This window comes from Nerophis ophidion, linkage group LG22 (genome assembly GCF_033978795.1).
Source record: "Nerophis ophidion isolate RoL-2023_Sa linkage group LG22, RoL_Noph_v1.0, whole genome shotgun sequence".
NCBI classification, from domain to species: domain Eukaryota; kingdom Metazoa; phylum Chordata; class Actinopteri; order Syngnathiformes; family Syngnathidae; genus Nerophis; species Nerophis ophidion.
Window position 1 is genome coordinate 24,464,590 of NC_084632.1, and position 21,782 is coordinate 24,486,371.

A 21,782-nucleotide genomic window follows, 5' to 3' on the forward strand; every position below is an offset into this window, starting at 1 on the left:
CTCAGAAAAAACTTGACTCTCCAAGTACCACCATAATGACCAACATTAAAATATTCATTAAGAACAAGACAGAGGTTTATTTAACAAATACCGTATTTTTCGGACTATATGTCGCAGTTTTTTTCATAGTTTCATAGCGACTTAACACATTACCGTAAAATATTAAATAATATTATTTAGCTCTTTCACGTAAGAGACTAAACGCATAAGATTTCATTGGATTTAGGAATTAGGAGTGACAAATTGTTTGGCATGTTCTATATGTTTTAGTTATTTGAATGACTCTTACCATAATATGTTACGTTAACATACCAAGCACCTTCTCAGTTGGTTATTTATGCGTCATATAATGTACACTTATTCAGCCTGTTGCTCCATCCATCCATCCATTTTCTACCGCTTATTCCCTTTTGGGGTCACGGGGGGCCCTGGCGCCTATCTCAGCTACAATCGGGCGGAAGGTGGAGTACACCCAGGACAAGTCGCCACCTCATCGCAGGGCCAACACAGACAGACAGACAACATTCACACTCCTCACACATTAGGGCCAATTTTAGTGTTGCCAATCAACCTATCCCCAGGTGCATGTCTTTGGAAGAGGGAGGAAGCCGGAGTACCCGGAGGGAACCCACAAATTCATGGGGAGAACATGCAAACTCCACACAGAAAGATCCCGAGTCCGGGATGGAACCCAGGACTGCAGGACCTTCATATTGTCAGGCAGACGCACTAAACCCTCTCCCACAATGAAACCCCAGCCTGTTGTTCACAATTCTTTATTTAATTTAAATTGCCTTTCAAATGTCTATTCTTGGTGTTGGGTTTTATCAAATACATTTCCCCCCAAAAATGCGACTTATACTCCAGTGCGACTTATAAATGTTTTTTCCCTTCTTTAATATGCATTTTCGGCAGGTGCGACTTATACTCCGGAGCGACTTATACTCCGAAAAATACGGTATGTATATATTTTTTTAACATTACAAATTTTCCAGAGGGAACTCTCCTGAAAGAATCAATAAAGTACCATCTATCTATCTATCTATCTATCTATCTATCTATCTATCTATCTATCTATCTATCCATCTAAATTACACACAGTTTGAAAAGAATACGGTATGTATATATTTTTTTAACATTACAAATTTTCCAGAGGGAACTCTCCTGAAGGAATCAATAAAGTACCATCTATCTATCTATCTATCTATGTATCTATACATCTACATTACACACAGTTTGAAGAGTAACGCTGTGTTTGAATATAGTAAAATAACACACTGTATTTTAATGAAGTGATTCTTTAGCGTGTCATTAGATGAAGCCTACAGTACATACAGCTAGTGTACGCGTACCACAGTTTGAGAATCACTGGGCTATAAGCTATAATTTAAATATCTTGTCTGAAAAAACATTGCCATTAAAAACTAACTAATTCTGTTTTTTGGATTGTAATAACAGCAATTCTATTCAAAGAGCAAAAAAGGGCTTTACTTCTGTGAAACAATACTCACAGGCTGCTGCTTAAGTTGGTTTGTTCAATGACTAATGAATGCAATGAGGCGCAAGTAGAATAACAATGCCAACATTGAACTCACTGAGGTGCAGTGGTATCAAGCAGTCAGCATACATTTAATGCTGACGACACACTTCATTAGGTAGTCCTTTGCTATGGTAATTGGTATGGTAACTATTATGAAAGCTCGGATAATATATTGCCGTTTATAAAGATGGGAATGATTGGTTGTCCTGTACAATGTTGAGAGGAATTTGTACTTTTACCATAATAATTCAAATTCAAATGCTCATAACAATATGACCACTAAACACATTTGTTAGAGAATAGGTATAATGCTACATACAGGAAACCATGCAAAATACATTTAGATGAGGAGTAAAATTGACAAATAAATATTTAATATCACTTTTACCTTTATTGAAGAATCATGTTGATGGCCTAAGTACTTAGTTAAGAAATGTAGTTTATTTATCGCCATTGAGGCAAGGACTTGTTATTTAAAAGTTGCTAAAAAAACTGCCAACTGCAGATAGATGTTAGCCGCTAATGAGCCATGTTTTTAAGCACCCCTTCCAGAGCGGTGCTTCTGTGTTTAAAGCTTCAACTTTATCCTCAGTTTTAAACCAAAATGCGTTCATTCTCCTTCTGCTATCTCCATACTGTTTTTGCTTGTAAGTACTCCACGCACGTGTGTTGCTTAACTTGCGCCTCTGGTCATTTTAAATTGCCATGATAAATGTTAAATAATATAATATAATTTCATAAAACTACAGTAGTTGATTGTACTACATGTAACTGTACAAATATATCCTCTAAAAAATGGTGTTTTTCTTTTTAAAAGGCATGTTACATGCGAAAACTGTGTTGTTTTAGGAGGGCCAACCGCAGATTAATTGATTTAAATTAATGTCATTGGGCGGGGCTTATTTGAGATACGAGTTCCATCCTGGAATGCAACGTGTTTATAAGTTGAAGTACCACTGTATTATCATAGTGCCCTGCTGAGGTACCTAAAGACGCACATCTCAGTATAATGCAGAAGTTGCACACCACAGATAACTACAACGATAATAAACCTACTGCAGAAAGTGAGTATTGAATACAGTATATATTTTTCCCCCCAAAAAATATTAGTCCGTTCTAATGTAGAATGTATAGGTAACATACAGTGGGGCAAAAAAGTATTTAGTCAGCCACCGATTGTGCAAGTTCTCCCACTTAAAATGATGACAGAGGTCTGTAATTTTTATCATAGGTACACTTCAACTGTGAGAGACAGAATGTGAAAAAAAAATCCAGGAATTCACAATTTAGGCATTTTAAAGAATTTATTTGTAAATTATGGTGGAAAATAAGTATTTGGTCAACCATTCAAAGCTCTCACTGATGGAAGGAGGTTTTGGCTCAAAATCTCACTAAATACATGGCCCCATTCATTCTTTCCTTAACACGGATCAATCGTCCTGTCCCCTTAGCAGAAAAACAGCCCCAAAGCATGATGTTTCCACCCCCATGCTTCACAGTAGGTATGGTGTTCTTGGGATGCAACTCAGTATTCTTCTTTCTCCAAACACGACGAGTTGAGTTTATACCAAAATTGGTACATGGATGATACAGCAGAAGATTGGGAGAATGTCGTGTGGTCAGATGAAACCAAAATAGAACTTTTTGGTATAAACTCAACTCGTCGTGTTTGGAGGAAGAAGAATACTGAGTTGCATCCCAAGAACACCATACATTCTGTGAAACATGTGGGTGGAAACATCATGCTTTGGGGCTGTTTTTCTGCTAAGGGGACAGGACGATTGATCCATGTTAAGGAAAGAATGAATGGGGCCATGTATTTAGTGAGATTTTGAGCCAAAACCTCCTTCCATCAGTGAGAGCTTTGAATGGTTGACCAAATACTTATTTTCCACCATAATTTACAAATAAATTCTTTAAAATGCCTAAATTGTGAATTCCTGGATTTTTTTTTTTCACATTCTGTCTCTTACAGTTGAAGTGTACCTATGATGAACATTACAGACTTCTGTCCTCATTTTAAGTGGGAGAACTTGCACAATCGGTGGCTGACTAAATACTTTTTTTGCCCCACTGTACATCATAGGAAGTGTTGGTAAGAAAATTACAGACATTTATAACATGCTTAGATTTCAGTATTGTATTGTATTGTATTGTATGTATATCGTTAAATAATATTGAATAATCTGAAGTGTCAATCCAACCCTTCTGTGCACGCAATGTTGGGTAGTGAATGTGAGTGTCAATGTTGTCTTTACTTGTGTCCTGTGATTGACTGGCAACCAGACCAGGATGTTGCCTGACTTCTCTTCACTAAGTTGGATGGGTTCTATTTCCCTGCGTATAATTACAGAATAAGCAGTAGACAATGGATGAATGTTGCAACAAAAAAGTGTATACCAAAGTTCAATTATAGATAAATGAACATTAGTAGAACTAAGACTTACCATTATAATTACCTTCCTCTATAGTCATTAATAGTTTAAGTGTTTGGCAATTGTCCACAAATATGCCTACAAGGAGTTATCTGATGCTTCGGTTTAAAATGGCATCACGACTCTTCTAGCAAGCGGAGCAGAAATACAAAGCACACGAAGTACAAACATCAATACCAACGCTGTCAGCTCAAATGCTGTATGTATTTCTGCAGACAAAAGCCATGTCATGTTTGTCACACAAGTTGTTTAAACTATGTCAAAACATTGGCAACACTTGGTCTCGACAGATATTTGACTACAAGTAAACTTGGCTTCACAATTGAAATAACACACTCATTAAACCTAATGGTAAAATATTGACTGCTTTCTGAAATATAAAAAAAAAATGACAATCACGTGGGCTGTGATTATAAAATAATGCAAACCAGACTTTGAAAGTCAGCCAGCAGCATGAAGATAGGAATATACACTGTGTGGAAGTACATAGAGCTCTGGCTTGTTTCCATGGCAGCTGCTGGGTTCAACCTGCAGTCACACATAACGCTGCGATTTAGCTGCACAAGCATGTGAGTGGACTATAATAATAGATTATTTGTTTCTGCATGTAGCATGGGCACCATAATGCTTTCTTGGGCGTGGTGGTGGCTGTTCCTACCAAAACGGACCATGGAGTGATTGTCGGAGGTGTTTGTTTAAACTGGCATGTTGTCTTAATTAAACATTACACATTCAGAGTGCTACTATGTTAAAAATATTTTGAGCTTGTACTACACAGTGGCATGGAACCACACTTGCACTATGCAGAGAAATGTTTCTAATATTTAATTATTTCACACGTGTGGTGTCAAATTTTCAGAAACAGCTCTTGGGATTTTATTGCAAAATACACCCAAAATAACACACTGTTTCCAGGGCCAAATTACCCGAGGGAGGCCCCCAAGGCTAAGGGCTTTTGAGCCCCACCTAACCAACCTCAACACCCCTCTTGCCCCGAAAACACAGTTTTTGAAAAAAAAAAAAAAAAAAAAGCATGATTTTACATAATTTTTTACAGCAGTGATAAAAAAATATATTTTATTTTAACTATACTTTTGTTCATGAATGCATCTCTTTTGCGACGAAAGCATGCCTGTCTGTGTAAGTGTAACGAAAGCCAGACAACTTCAAGAATGGTACTGGCAATCTAGGAGATTACCTGTGCTTTCAGCTCAGTAGTCAGCACTACTTGAAGTAGTAAGTAGTCTCACACTTGCACCACGCTCGGAGCAGTAGGAAAAAACAACAACCGAAATAGCAAATACACCAGGAGTGTCCAAACCACAAGCCGCAGGCATCTTCCATTTCAATAAACAACCTGGCTGTGCAGGGTGTTTTCATATTACATTTAAATACCTATGAGTCTGGCAGCTGGAAATTTGTCAACATAATGAGATCAAAGTAAGAAACTGAGGTGAGTGACCATGATGTGTGATCTCTTGACATCACAAGCACAGAATATTGTTATATAACCCAATCCAAACAACCTTTCCTAGTCATGGTGCAGAAAAAAAAATTCAACCAGCACAAAAAGTCAATAGACACGTTCACAGACAACACAATGTGCTCACCGAACTTTGTGGACAACGTGAAAAAATGTCTCATCACCATTAAGAAAAATGAAGGTTACACTCATTTAAATCCATTGCAAGGCATGATGGAAAAAATGACAAACACTCTCTACACATTTAATAATGTTTGACTTTTAGCTGCTTGACATGTCGGATTGATTGCACAACTTTAAAGAGGTCACCGCAGAAGTAAAGAAGGTAGGATATGAACTTTCATATACTCTTAATATGCAATTATAATAATATTAATATGTATGTATATAAAGACACACATACATATTTATATAAATACACATACATATATGTATACACATACATACATACACACACATATATGTATATATATATATATATACATACACACACATATATGTATATATATATATATATATATATATATATATATATATATTTATTCAAAGTTTATGTGGTTTATACAGTGCTCAATAGCGGGGTAGAGCGGAATATACGTTAGGTCAGGAAAAAACACAGAGGCTATATCATCCCTACAAGCCTGTTTCCCTGCTCCTCAAGGAGTTTTAAAACCTGTGAAAAAGGCTTGTGGGGATGATATAGCCTCTGTGTTTTTTCCTGACCTAACGTATACATATACAGTATATATATATATATACACACACACATATATCCATATATACATATATATATATATATATATATATATATATATACACACATATATACATATATCCATATATATATATATATATATATACACACATATATACATATATCCATATATATATATATATATATATATACACACACACGCATATACATATATACACACACATACATATATATACACACACATATATATATATAAATATATATATATATATATATATATATATATATATATATATATATATATATATATATATATTAAGCCTTAACCTGGATGTGATTAATTTTCATTCGTATTTGATAAAGCGATAATTTATTTTTATTTATCACGTTGACCCGCCCAACTTTTTTGATTTCCCTTTTCATCATTCTATTGTTTGGTTTGTTTTGTACCTGTCTGTACTAATTTTCTCTTTTAATTTAGCATTTCGGGGCAGGAGTGGCTATTTTAAAATACTGCTGTAGAAATAAAAAAAACATTGACTAAAAGGCAGCTCCATCTTACCTGTGACAAAAAAAAGAAGAGAAGAGACTGAATAGAGGTAATTTCCAAATCTAAAAATATATGTTTTGCTTTTAAGGTTCCTTGCTCACTTTTTGTCTCTCCTACAGTGTCTATAAAAATTATGTGTGTCATGGCCAACTATGCAAATTTGGATTATATCATCTAGTGCTCCCCCCCCCCGTCCCTAACACTAACAACCACATATATCCACATCTTGTACTTGTGTGCAATACAACCAGTGACATCAGAGTCATGGACATAAAGGCATCATTTATGAAAAGTTACATGAAAGGGTGGAGTGCCATCTCCGGGTTGGGGAGGAGACCCTGCCCCAAGTGGAGGAGTTCAAGTACCTAGGAGTCTTGTTCACGAGTGAGGGAAGAGTGGATCGTGAGATCGACAGGCGGATCGGTGCGGCGTCTTCAGTAATGCGGACATTGTACCGATCCGTTGTGGTGAAGAAGGAACTGAGCCGGAAGGCAAAACTCTCAATTTACCGGTCGATCTACGTTCCCATCCTCACCTATGGTCATGAGCTTTGGGTCATGACCGAAAGGATAAGATCACGGGTACAAGCGGCCGAAATGAGTTTCCTCCGCCGGGTGGCGGGGCTCTCCCTTAGAGATAGGGTGAGAAGCTCTGCCATCCGGGAGGGACTCAAAGTAAAGCCGCTGCTCCTCCACATCGAGAGGAGCCAGATGAGGTGGTTCGGGCATCTGGTCAGGATGCCACCCGAACGCCTCCCTAGGGAGGTGTTTAGGGCACGTCCAACCGGTAGGAGGCCACGGGGAAGACCCAGGACACGTTGGGAAGACTATGTCCCCCGGCTGGCCTGGGAACGCCTCGGGATCCCCCGGGAAGAGCTAGACGAAGTGGCTGGGGAGAGGGAAGTCTGGGTTTCCTTGCTTAGGCTGTTGCCCCCGCGACCCGACCTCGGATAAGCGGAAGATGATGGATGGATGGATACATGATTTATTTTCTGTTGCTGAGCTACTGCACCAAAAAAGGGCTACTAAAATTATGAAATGATGCTACACCGACCCTGACCCTTGATCCTTGGATAACAAGCAGCATCACACTATGATTTGTCTCGATCACTTGTGAGCATACATGTTTTTCTCGGTCAACGACCTTCACGTTTGGCTGGAGGATTCTAATCAACTCATCCTTGAGCACAAGTAGACGTTTGTGTCGGATGGAAAGAAATTCTGTGCTTGCGTTTCTGGGATATCACATTCATCAGCTAGCTAAATGCCTCCTGTTAGGACTGTTACTAATGGAAAAAGCATGTAAAAGTAAATATTTGTATTTAAACAAGTAATTAGATAATTGGCACCAAAATGTATCGATTAAATTTAAAACGGTATTTTTTAGTTCAGTGATTGAGTACACTATTATTCAATTATTTGACAGCAATTGTTTATTTACCCTCTTTTGCAAAATAAATATGAATATTGATCATGTAACATTGTTCTTCAATACTTTTAAAGCTTATTTAGATTCCAACACGGTCCTTGACATTTTGTCACAGTGTTACAACCAGCCATGAATCCAAATAGTCACCCAACTCACCCACCCACATTAACAAAATATTAGAATACTATGTACTGTATTGTTGTTTTTGACAAATACAAATCTAGTTATAATTAAAGTATTTAAAATAGTTTTACTCTCGAAAATAAAACAAAGTGCTTTTAAATCTAAAATGCTCAAAATTATTAACAATACCTATATATATATATATATATATATATATATATATACATATACAGTGGGGCAAAAAAGTATTCAGTCAGCAACCGATTGTGCAATTTCTCCCACTTAAAATGATGACAGAGGTCTGTGAAGCATGGGGGTGGAAACATCATGCTTTGGGGCTGTTTTTCTGCTAAGGGGACAGGACGACTGATCCGTGTTAAGGAAAGAATGAATGGGGCCATGTATAGAGAGATTTTGAGCCAAAACCTCCTTCCATTAGTGAAAGCTTTGAAGATGAAACGTGGCTGGGTCTTCCAGCATGACAGTGATCCCAAATACACCGCCCGGGCAACGAAGGAGTGGCTCCGTAATAAGCATTTGAAAGTATTGGAGAGGCCTAGCCAGTCTCCAGACTACAACCCCATAGAAAATCTGTGGGGGGAGTTGAAAGTCCGTGTTTCTCGGCGACACCCCCAAATCATAACTGCTCTCGAGAAGATCTGCATGAAGGCATGGGCCAAAATACCAGCTACTGTGTGTGCAAACCTGGTAAAGACCTATAGTAATCATTTGACCTCTGCTATTGCCAACAAAGGTTATATTACAAAGTATTGAGTTGAATTTTTGTTATTGACCAAATACTTATTTTCCACCACAATTAACAAATAAATTCTTTAAAATTCCTACAATGTGAATTCCTGATTTTTTTTTCACATTCTGTCTTTCACAGTTGAAGTGTACCTATGATGAAAATTACAGACTTCTGTCATTATTTAAGTGGGAGAACGTGCACAATTGGTGGCTGACTAAATACTTTTTTGCCCCACTGTATATATATGTATATATATATATATATATATATATAAATATATATATATATATATATATACACACACACACGCAAAAATATATCTGCAATATAAAATGCCAATTATTTGATACTTGCTTGTATTGACAAATGTCGTGCTTTTGACTGGAATATTGTACCATTAAGGACACTTACTACGTATGTTTAGCTCGTGTGTATTATGTATTATTAGCTGATAGTTCTTTGTAGCCTATAGCTTACCACTTGTACCTTTTGTAAATCACATCACCATAATACAAAGACCAAAATTGGCTGCTTATTGGAGAACATATAGATGTTAAAGGGGAACTGCACTTTTTTAAAAATATTAAAAAATATTTCATAATCATTATGAAAGACAAAAATGCACGTCTTTTTTTATCAGGAATTTCAAGATGATAAACGCTTGGAAGATGCGGCTAATGGGAGTCACGGTTGTAGCCTTCAAAGCTCTCTAAAACAACTTCAAAACCCTCCATCAACGTTTTCAATACACACTGCATATATATATATATATATATATATATATATATATATATATATATATATATATATATATATATATATACACATATATAGTAGTAACAGACACGTGTATAACAATATGCAATATGTATAACATTTACCGTATTTTTGTTTTAATCATTGCCAGAACTAATTCCTCGGCGGATTGATTTCCGCTTCCATAGTAGCGCACTTCAGAATTATGGCAACAACTTTGTGTTCCTAATTCCAGATACTAACGCATGTGTGTCTTCTAATCAAGGCATACTCACTAACAGAAAACGAAGACGACTGTTTTTGGCTTGCTTACCCCCCCAAAAAACAGAACAAACGTCCCCGGCCAGATGGACCAAATACATCACTGTCTATCGAGTGAGTCACATATTAATATCGATCATGTTACACGCAGCCCGTCATGCATGATATTAAAACTACAGTGCATATGCTGTCTGGCTAGCTGTGTACAATTAAAACATGAAATGTGGGCTAATACCTGACACATCTTGTAATATAATTGCTCTTTTATTCCCCAGTCAGTATTGACTGGTGTCCTATCCCAATGCTGTGCATTACAAACTCAAACACGTTTCGTGCTGACGTAGAAGCAAGCTTATCTCTTCCCGTAATTAGCTTTTATGGCTAATACCGAAGCAAGTCGATGTGTTCCTATACTAGAAAAATAGTTCCTCAGTGTTCGATCTCACAATGACAATGTTGCTACAGCTTAGTTTAAATACAGGTTACGGAACGTTAATTAACTATTGGTGACGGTTTTTGAATGCATGTTTAAAGTGATTTAATTGATCGATTCCATTAGCTGCATTGCGAGCTACCCACAACAAGCTGATTTTTACATGTTAGAATGCAAAAAAAGAAAAACACCTTTGTCTTCTTGTCTCTCTTAATGATTGTGAACAATAAGGAAAATTCCCAAAAAACCCCAGTTCCCCTTTAACCAGCTGTTGATCTTTGTACAAGTAAACGCACTGCAGGACTGCTTGTATTGAAGAGATTTTCAAGAGATGTTTAGATGCAAGCCGATATAATCCAATACGTGTTTTTTACTATAATCGGCCCATTATTAATATCGGATCCAGACCCTCTAAATTTGTATCTGGATCGCAATCTACCTGATGAGGACCTCTGTTCTAGAATATGTGCAAGTGGGCTTGGTAAACTGTAAGTTAATAAAGATAAGTGGTCTACAATTTTCAGTTTAATGAGGATAACTTTGTGCATGTGTCTTAAAACAGGCAGAGACAATCTCACAGCATCTAAATGTAAGCGTGTTACACGAAGAGATGAAGCAAAGGTCAAGTCCCAAACTCAGCCCTATTGATTGTTATCCGTGTGAAGACTAATCTCACCTGTTTTAACTGCTCTCACCGTAAAATAATGTCACAGTGTCTTTCGAAAGCTAATTAAGAAAGACAGGTACAAGACCAAATATTAATGCATTAAGGGGTACACATCCAGTGTCTTAGTGACAGCTCAGACACTCGACAAACAGCATGGGTACATGCCAGGGCCTTCTGCAACAACAATAACAGAAATATGAGAGTTGGAGTCTGATGAGTCGAGAAAGGCTTTTGTCAAGTTTAGTATAGAATTTTAATCTTCACTTACCATAACAATGAGTTCACCTGCACATTTAATGAGATCCAACACGAGAGATGTGTCAAAAGTCTGTCTTTATAAAGACAAAGCAGCTCAGTTTAGACACTGTCAAAGAGGTATTACTTAATAACGTTTCATATTGTGGTTGTTTGCATGCTTTGCGGGTTTTGCTTGTAATCTATATGCTTAGTCCAACTTCCTTTCGAACATGTTGGATTGTCATTTGTAAACAAGCCATCTATGTCAATGTAACCTCGTATGCATGTTTTAAATAAACTAAACCTAAACAATTTTTGTAATCATTATAAATAATGAACCTTTTCTGATCGTGTAGCTTTAACACACAAGACATTTAGAAATATGGGATACCTAAACTTTAAGGTAATTTTTTAAGGCGCCGTGGCTTAGTTAGTAGAGCAGCCGTGCCAGCAACTTGAAGGCTTCAAGTGCCACCCACACTGGTTTAAATGTAGCTTAGAGATGTAGATAATGGGTTTCACCATGTAAAGCGCTTTGTGTATCGAGAGAAAAAACGCTATATAAATATATTTCATTTCACTGTACTTCTTTGGTGACGAGGCTCACAAACATGAGGTGAAAGTTGAAAACAAGGAAAACCCGTTGGTATTTGTTGAAGACACATACAGCAATCAGGTCCAAAAAAAACTTGACTTCCTGGACACATGCTTAAATAAACAGCTACATTGTGTAAGAGCCAACAAACAACTACAACAGGTATGATGGTGGTAATGGAAGCACTGAATATTTTGTTGATGTGAAGTGTAATTTATTCATTATTGTTTAAACTTCTTAAGTAACAAGTGTTTTTTCTTTTTAATTCTAATGTTTCTTGTGACTATGGGAAATTTTGTGTGACTTAGATATGTGATGTATCATTATATAAATGCATACATGTTCAAAATAAACGAACACTATAAACCTTAAAAATTAATATTTAGACCTGGAGTAAACAAGAAAGTAGCATAATTCAATGTTGACCCGGGTTGAAGCGCTGCGATCTCTGCTCAAAGGAATTAAGTATATTTGACATTTACGCCACTGTGGTAAATACAGTGATCCAAAAAATAAGTCAGATTGGTGAATATACATGCAACACAGGGGCGCCGGAAGTTGGCTGACCCGTCAGTGTTCCTGTTCTGTTTCCCTGTATTGTATGTCTGCTCTTGAATGGGATTGTGCTGAAAATCTGAATTATCCCTTGGGCAATAATACAGTGTATGATTTATTGATTGATGATTGAAAACACTTACTCAAAGTTGTGAGCGTTATTATAACATAATGTTTTGACATAATTTTATCTGATCATATTAGTGCACAACAGATGCTTGCACAAACGCATCATTGTTTATACTCCAGGCCTCAGATATATTTGTGTCATATTCAGCTTGATTTCACGTGACATTGGATTTAAAATGCGATTCAAAACTTGACTAAAAATGCGCCTTATGTCGAGACTCCCTGGTCTGTCAGCTTTTAGAATGTGTCACTTGTAGCAGGACACATACACACATACCAATGACATTAAACAGAGACGCACACGCGCAGACAACTTAAAAAATAACCTTCTTTGACGACATCATCATTTTGCACCTGTAACCAAACCTCTCGTTACATGCTTAAGTCTGCTTGTGTCTGTGTTTGTAGAAGCCGCCTTAACACAGCACCGCAACTTGACAGCACAAGTATTTATACGGCGAAATCAGGGGTCAGGAACCTTTCTGGCTGAGATAACTATGAAACACAAATACTTCAAATTGTATTGTATTTTCCTGAGAGCCATATGATTTTTTTAACATTGAATTAAACTAAATGTGTGTATTTTTAAGACAAACAATTTTAGAGCATAGTAAGTCAGAATGTATTCTTCTTAATAATGTTATACTGAAGCAAACCATCAATAACTCTTCAATGCGACTTCTGGTGCTATATTGTTTTGCTGCTAGCGTTGTAGTCTGCTTGATAGGTGGTGAGGGTAAACTTAATGCACCTGTTGAGGCTTCCATCCGTTAAATGTAACAGTGAGTTGGTTTTGACACATTCCAGATGTGAGAATGTTTTAAGGCGCTACGATTTGTATGCGAGCCAGATGCAGTTATCAAAAGAGCCACGTGTGGCTCGGGAGCCATAGGTTCCTGACACCTGCACTGGATGTGCAGGTGTCAGTGTAATTTCGTAACTTTAGATGTTGCGGACACATCTGCCAGCGTTAGCTGTAGCGAGCTAACTAGCCCAGCCTGTAGCAGCCCTAAGCGGCCTACAAGCTACGGTGTACTGGTTGAGACGCATAACAGATTTAGCCCTGTAGCTACACCCCAGTCCACCGAGCACCACACTTTAGTCATAGGGGACTCCATCACCCGAAACATAAAGCTTAGCAAACCAGCCACAATTAAATGTATTGCCGGGGCCAGAGCACCTGACATTGAAGCTAATCTTAGCGAGCTAACTCGCAACAGGCCTAGTTAACACGTACGACAGGCTAATCGCACCACTAGTTATGCGAAGATAGTTATACATGTTGGCTCCAAGGACACTAGGATGAGAAAATCAGAGATTACAAAGAGAAACATAGCCAGAACTTGTGATCTTGCTAGAAAGATGTCCGGGCATCTAGTAATTGTCTCTGGCCCCCTGCCTGCGAGAGGCAATGATGAGAGATATAGCAGATTAGTCTGGCTTAATAAGTGTCTGGCTAGCTTCTGTAGACAACAGGGACTAACGTATATTGATAATTGGCCCTCTTTCTGGGGCAAACCTGGCTTGCTGATGAGAGACGGCCTTCACCCTAACCGGGAAGGCGCTATCATCTGACTAGGAACAAAGATTTCTGTTTGAGTCACACATGACTAACTGCACTAGAGCAAGCCCGGTCACAGGCAATTACAGAGCCTGCTAGTCTGGTTGAGGAGTCAGTTAAGTTAGAACTAGCCAGCGCCAGGCTGGATAATCCCTGCACACATAGCAATTCTCTTAGAATAATACCGAACTCACATAATGTTTTTTCTGCTATGACTGTGTCAGAGCTGGACATGCGTTCTACTGAGGTGGCAAATTATGATGCCTTCAGTTTATCGCAACACCAAGCAAACAATCTGAAAATTCTCGTCATATCAATTCCTAGATATGGTCGTAATTATTGTAAGTGCACTACGCATAATAAACGCAACATTATTAATATTGCTACTATGGATAATTTGATCAAAAACTCCTTTAAACAGCCCACTCCCTATAATATGGGCTTTTTAAACATAAGATCATTGTCTCCCAAAATGTTATTAGTTAATGAGGTTATTAGAGTCAACAATCTTAACGTCATCGGTCTCAGCAAAACCTGGCTTAAAGGGGAACATTATCACAATATCAAAAGGGTTAAAAACAATAAAAATAAGTTCCCGGTGGCTTGTTGTATTTTTTGAATTTTTTTTCAAAATTTTACCGGTCCCGGAATATCCCTAAAAAAAGCTTTAAAGTGCTTGATTTTCGCTATTTGCGATGCCACTATCCATTTCCCTGTGACGTCATACAGTGCTGCCAATGTAAACAAACAATGGCGAATAGCACAGCAAGATATAGCGACATTAGCTCGGATTCAGACTCGGATTTCAGTGGCTTAAGTGATTCAACAGATTACGCATGTATTGAAACGGATGGTTGGGTTATGAAAGTATTGAAGAAGAAACTGAAGCTATTGAGCGAATAGCTATTGACGCTATTCATAGTCATAGCATGGCCGAATAGCTAAGTTAGCATCGCCGGCAAAATATGCGGACCAAACGATCAGGACTTTCGCATCTTGTGACACTGGAGCAACTTAAATCCTTCGATTGGTAAGTGTTTTTTCGCATTATATGTGGGTGGAAGGAAACGTAATATAGTTGCAAATGCATCTGCAAGTTATCCATACATCTCTGTGCCATGTCTGCTTTAGCACCGCCGGTAAATAGCATGTTAGCATCGATTAACATAGCATGTTAGCATCGATTAGCTGGCAGTCAACATCAACAAAACTCACCTTTGTGAATTCGTTGACTTTATCGTTGCAAATGCATCTGCAGGGTATCCATACATCTGTGTGCCATGTCTGTCATCGCCGGTAAAATGTGGAGACACTCTGGCACATTCAATGGGGGTCTGGCGGCAGACACTTTTGCATCTTCGGGCCAGTGGTGCAACCTGAATCCCCCCCTGTTAATGTTGTTACACCCTCCGACAACACACCGACGAGGCATGATGTCTCCAAAGTTACAAAAAATAGTCGAAAAAACGGAAAATAACAGAGCTGAGACCCAATGTTTGCAATGTGTTGAAAATGAAAATGGCGGCTGTATTACCTCGGAGACGTCACTTTTTGACGTCATCGCAAAAAGAGCGATAAACAGAAAGGCGTTTAATTCGCCAAAATTCACCCATTTAGAGTTCGGAAATCGGTTAAAAAAATATATGGTCTTTTTTCTGCACCATCAAGGTATATATTGACGCTTACATAGGTCTGGTGATAATGTTCCCCTTTAAACCAGACAATTTTTTTGCGCTAAATGAGGCATCTCCTCCTAACTATACGAATGCGCATATTGCCCGTCCCCTTAAAAAAGGTGGGGGGTCGCATTAATATACAACGAAAACTTTAACCTTAGTCTTAACCTAAATAATAGATATAAATCGATTGAGGTCCTTACAATGAGGTCTGTCACACCGCTGCCTCTATACCTGACTGTTATCTACCGTCTCGCAGGGCCCTATTCGGACTTTATCAGTGAATTCTCAGAGTTCGCTGCTGATCTACTGACGCACGCCGATAATACAATTATAATGGGGGACTTTAATATCCATATGAATACCCCATCGGACCCACCGTGCGTGGCACTCCAGACTATAATTGATAGCTGTGGTCTTACACAAATAATAAATGAGCCCACGCATTGCAACGGTAATACGATAGACCTCGTGCTTGTCAGGAGTATCACTGTTTCCAAAGTTATGATACTCCTGTATACTAAAATAATATCCGATCATTACCTTATAAAATTCGAAGTTCAGACTCATGTTCGGCAAGCTAATAATAATAATAACTAGTATAGCAGCCGCAACATTAATGCTGCCACAACGCCGACTCTTGCGGGCCTTCTGCCCTCGGTAATGGCACCATTCCAAAATTATGTGGGCTCTATTGATAACCTCACTAACAACTTTAACGACGCCCTGCGCGAAACCATTAATAGTATAGCACCGCTGAAGTTAAAAAAGGCTCCAAAAAGGTGTACCCCATGGTTTACAGAAGAAACTAGAGTTCATAAATTATCATGTAGAAAGCTGGAACGCAAATGGCGCGCGACTAAACTTGAGGTTTTCCATCAAGCATGGAGTGATAGTTTAATAACTTATAAACGCATGCTTACCTTAGCTAAAGCTAAATATTACTCAAATCTCATCCGCCTTAATAAAAACGATCCAAAATTTTTGTTTAGTACAGTAGCATTGCTAATCCAACAAGGGCCTCCTTCCAGAAAATTGAACTCATTAGAAAGGAGATTAAAGACAATGTGTCCCAGCTACAACTGGGTTCTATTAACACAGATATGACTGTATATATGGCGGATACTCCAATATAGTTTCTCTCTTTGTGATGAAATAACATTAGAAGAATTGTTGTGGGCTTGCCCACATATGCGGTCCTCTCCAAGGTTTCTCATAGTCATCATTGTCACTGTCACCGACGTCCCACTGGGTTGAGGTTTTCCTTGCCCTTATGTGGGCTCTACCGAGGATGTCGTGATTTGTGCGGCCCTATAAGACACTTGTGATTTAGGGCTATATAAATAAACATTGATTGATTGATGTTGTAATGGAGGTGGGAATCTTTGGGCACCTCACGATTCGATTTGATTCTGATGCTTTAGGTGAAAATTCGAGTCAGATACATTTTTGATTCAACACAATTCTCATAATACAAAATTTGGTATAAAAATGATCATCAAACCTTCCCAAAACAAGTTACTGGTAAAGCTCTTTTTGGCTGCTGACTATGTACAACTTACACAGTATGCCACAGTATGCGCAGTGTTGGCCTAAAAAAACTTTTTTTTTTTTTTTTACAAAAATCTAAGAATGTTAATCAGTCTAATAATACTAGAAAATAGAGCAACCCCAACTCCAACCCAGTCCCAGTATTATTATTATTTATTTTTTTAATCAATTATTGAAAATTATAGATGCATTTATAATTGGAATAAATCAATCCATCCATTTTCTACCGCTTATTCCCTTTTTGGGGTCACGGGGGCGCTGGTGCCTATCTCAAAATTGCAATTAGTATGTGAATCGATTCTTTTGGGACGGGCACCTCATGTTGTATTTTTTTAATACACACACTTTGTCATCTTGTCAGCGTATGCAGTAATGTCTACATTGTTTACTACAGCAATCAATTTAAGTAAGTCCCAACTGAGCAGTGATGTGCAGGCACAATAAATCTGAACTGGGCAGTTGCAAATGACAGTGCGGACATTAATTCCTAATTAATTTGATTTCATGAAAAAAATACAATCCCGATCAAAAGTTTTCATACACTTGTAAAGAACATAATGTCATGGCTGTCTTGTGTTTCCAATACTTTCTACAACTCTTTTTTTTTGTGATAGAGTGATTGGACCACATACTTGTTGGTCACAAAAAAACATTCATGAAGTTTGGTTCTTTTATGGATTTATTATGTGTCTACTGAACATGTGACCAATTCTGCGGGGTCAAAAGTACTGTATACATACAGCAATATGTTAATATTTGGTCACATGTCCCTTGGGAAGTTTCACTGCAATAAGGTGCTTTTGGTAGCCGTCCACAAGCATCTGGCAAGCTTCTAGTGGGATTTTGGACCACACTTCTTAACAGTATTGGTGCAGGTCAGCTAAATTTGTTATTTTTCTGACATGGACTTGTTTCTTCAGCATTGTCCACACGTTTAAGTCAGAACTTTGGGAAGGCCATTCTAAAACCCTAATTCTAGCCTGATTTAGCCATTCCTTTACCACTTTTGATGTGTGTTTGGGGTCATTGTCCTGTTGGAACACCCAACCACGCCCAAGACCCGACTTCCGGACTGATGATTTTAGGTTGTCCTGAAGAATTTGGAGGTAATCCTCCTTTTTCATTGTCCCATTTAAAGTACCAGTTCCATTGGCAGCAAAACAGGCCCAGAGCATAATACTACCAGCACCGTGCTTGACGGTAGAAACGGTGTTCCTGGGTTTAAAGGCCTCACCTTTTCTCCTCCAAACATATTGCTGGGTATTGTGGCCAAACAGCTCCAATTTAGTTTTTTGTGACCAACAAGTATGTGGCCCAATCACTCCATCACAATACAATTAGAGTTGTAGAAAGTATTGGAAACTAAAGACAGCCATTATGTTCTTTACAAGTGTATGCAAACTTTTGATCGCGACTGTATATATTTTCCTGCAACTGACCAGTGTTCGTCTAGCTGGATGGACAGTTTTACCTAATGTATTTGTAATGGCCAGGTGTCCCAATACGTTTGTCCGTAAAGTAAACATAAGTACAGTATCAGTATAGTGTGTTTTACCTGTAGTCTTGCTGTGAAAAACAACTGAGGAGGTCCGTGTCTGCCAGCCTGCAATCCACTATCTAAGACAGTGCAAAAAAAAAAGAATGAACGATCTTTGCATAAAATAAGATAGACGTGAATCAGCACGGACCTTATTGGATTTGATAATGCCGAGAAGCACTTGCACATCTTGTAAACCAGGAGAGGAGGACAGAACACTAAAACAACAGGAGAGATATGTTACAAAATAATATATACAGTATGTATACACTATTGCTTGGATTTTACTGATGTCACATCCGGCTCACGGCCCACCAATCAAATATGTGTGGTGGTCAAGCTAGCTCTGTTCTCAATGAGTAAAATGCTTATGTTGTGTTCGGCTGTATGAATTGTTCAAATCACAAAAAGGATAAACGTTTCTTCAAAGTTCCCCAAGAGGTAATCTAAAAGAGTGGAAGGGTGCAAGATTTCACAAAACGACAAGTGAAGCATGCAGTTCACACTCCAGTCGAAGAGAGCAGACACGAAGTATGCATGATTTTGCAGTAATCACTTTGTTGAAAGTTTATTTTATATATTTTTAATGTTTATTATTTCCCATTTAAATATTATTTTGATATTATTTGTATTTCTTAAACAGGTTTAATACGACTGTTTTGAAAAGCACCAACTCAGCATGTCGGAATAAAAGAAAGCAAATGTGAGAAAAATTTGAAAGAGTTGAGCTTCTATCAAAGGCAACAATCAGATTTCAGAAGCTTTCAGCAGATATACAATGTTGAAATCTATAGGTATATTTTGATAAAAATGGAGGAAAACACGCTACTTGTAAACATCGCTTCCCACAGCTACAAACATGGCAGTAGACGCGTGTAGTTAAATCATGAAATGCAACCTTACCCGAGCAAAGACGATGCATATTTATCCGGGAGAATCTTGATACCAATTTCCTTGACGCGGCCACACACAAAAAAATTGTAGACCTCAATGCTTTTCAAAATTTCCATTTGTTTTGTCGTGTACAATGGCATCTGGAGCACAATAGTTCGATATGTATGGGAAAGTGACTGGCGCATGCAGTATTTTCGAACTATAAGGCGCACTTAAAATTAATTTTCTCAAAAAGTGACACTGCGCCTTAGAACCAGGTGTGCCTTATGTACAGAATAATTCTGGTTGTGCTTACCGACAAGCGGCATAGAACAAGGACAGATGGACAGACTAAATACAAAAAAGACTACTAGAATCATCATCTCAGTACAGCGGACCCCACTGCTTAAGTCAGAACACGATCATACTTCAAAAAAGGGAGGAGGATGCATTTCTTCTTAATTATTTGATACCAGTCATTGGTTGGAACAGCTTTTTGTTGCTCTAATGGAATCTGTCATTCATATACAAAGTAAGTCTATGAAAAAAGGTAGATAGCTATTTCTTGCATGCAACGGTGTACTACAAAACCCAAAACCAGAGAAGTTGGCACGTAAATAAAAACAGAATACAATGATTTGCCAATCCTTTTCAACTTATATTCTGTTGAATACACTGCAAGGACAATATATTTAATGTTCGAACTGAAAAACTGAATTTTTTTGCAAATAATCATTAACTGGCAGCAAAAAGTTGGCATAAGGGCATTTTTACCCTATGTGGCATGGTCTTTCCTTTTAACAACATTCAGTAAACGTTTGGGAAATGAGGAGACCAATTTTTTAAGTTTTTCCAGGTTGAATTACTTCCCATTATTGCTTGATGTACATCTTAAGTTGTTCAACAGTCCGGGGTCTCCGTTGTGGTGTTTTAGGCTTCATATTGCGCCACACATTTTCAATGGGAGACAGGTCTGGACGACAGGCAGGCCAGTCTAGTACCCACACTCTTTTACTTTGAAGCCGCGCTGTTGTAACACGTGGTTTGGCATTGTCTTGCTGAAATACGTAGAGGGGTGTCCACGATAACGTTGCTTGGATGGCAACATATGTTGCTCCAAAACCTGTATATACCTTTCAGCATTAATGCTACCTTCACAGATGTGTAAATTACCCATGCCTTAGGCACAAATACACTCACTTACTTTTTGAAACATATTGCAGGCATCATATTCTAAATGAGCTAATATTGGCAAATAATAAAGTTTTCCAGTTCGAACATTAAGTATCTTGTCTCTGCAGTGTGTTCAAATTAATATAGGTTGCAAAGGATCTGGTAATCATTGCATTCTGTTTTTATTTAAGATTTACACAACATGCCAACTTCAATGGTTTTGGGTTGTGTAGGTAAAATATAGGAAACATTGAATAATAGATATAAATGAGCAAGATATACAGTGTGTATTGGGTGTTTCAAATATTAGCTCAAACAAGTGATGATAAGACGAGCCGTCTCGTAGGCAACTGTGCTTTACCTCAGTTCCCGTGTTTGTTGTTTAAAAAGTGCGGAAGTGCTGAGACATACAGTGTACGAAACATGAATCACATGTCCGTCAGAGAGAGCAGAAGGTTTTACACTCAAAGTCCGATATAATTAGGTTGTTGAGGTCCATAAAATACCACTCATGTTATTCCTAAAATCGCGTTATAAAGAAATCCTTATATTTTACCCTTTTCTTTTTGAAAGAATACAATAAACTGATCCCCAAACCAGACGTGACGTGAATGGTGGATTGTGGTTCCACGTCACAGAATGGGGCAGGTACTTTCCACAGTAGGCACTATCATCCACAGCCATCCATCCAGCCATCTTCTTCCGCTTATCTGGATTCAAGTCGCGCGAGCAGCAGCCAAAGCAGAGAACCCA

The 21,782-nt window shown here is 38.1% G+C and overlaps 1 protein-coding gene across 5 annotated transcripts in view; it reads right to left on the minus strand.

The window, feature by feature from the left end:
• Positions 1–21,782, minus strand: part of swt1 (SWT1 RNA endoribonuclease homolog) — an 83,743-nt gene that overhangs the window by 31,077 nt on the left and 30,884 nt on the right. For all 5 annotated transcript variants that reach the window (XR_009803699.1, XM_061883576.1, XM_061883577.1 and 2 more), the window contains 2 exons: positions 19,135–19,201; positions 19,002–19,063 (listed from right to left, as the gene is read on the minus strand). Coding sequence is in view for 4 of the 5 variants with exons in the window: in XM_061883576.1 (XP_061739560.1) it covers positions 19,002–19,063; positions 19,135–19,201 (129 nt within the window). In the remaining variant the exon portion in view is untranslated. The remainder of the gene's footprint in view (positions 1–19,001; positions 19,064–19,134; positions 19,202–21,782) is intronic.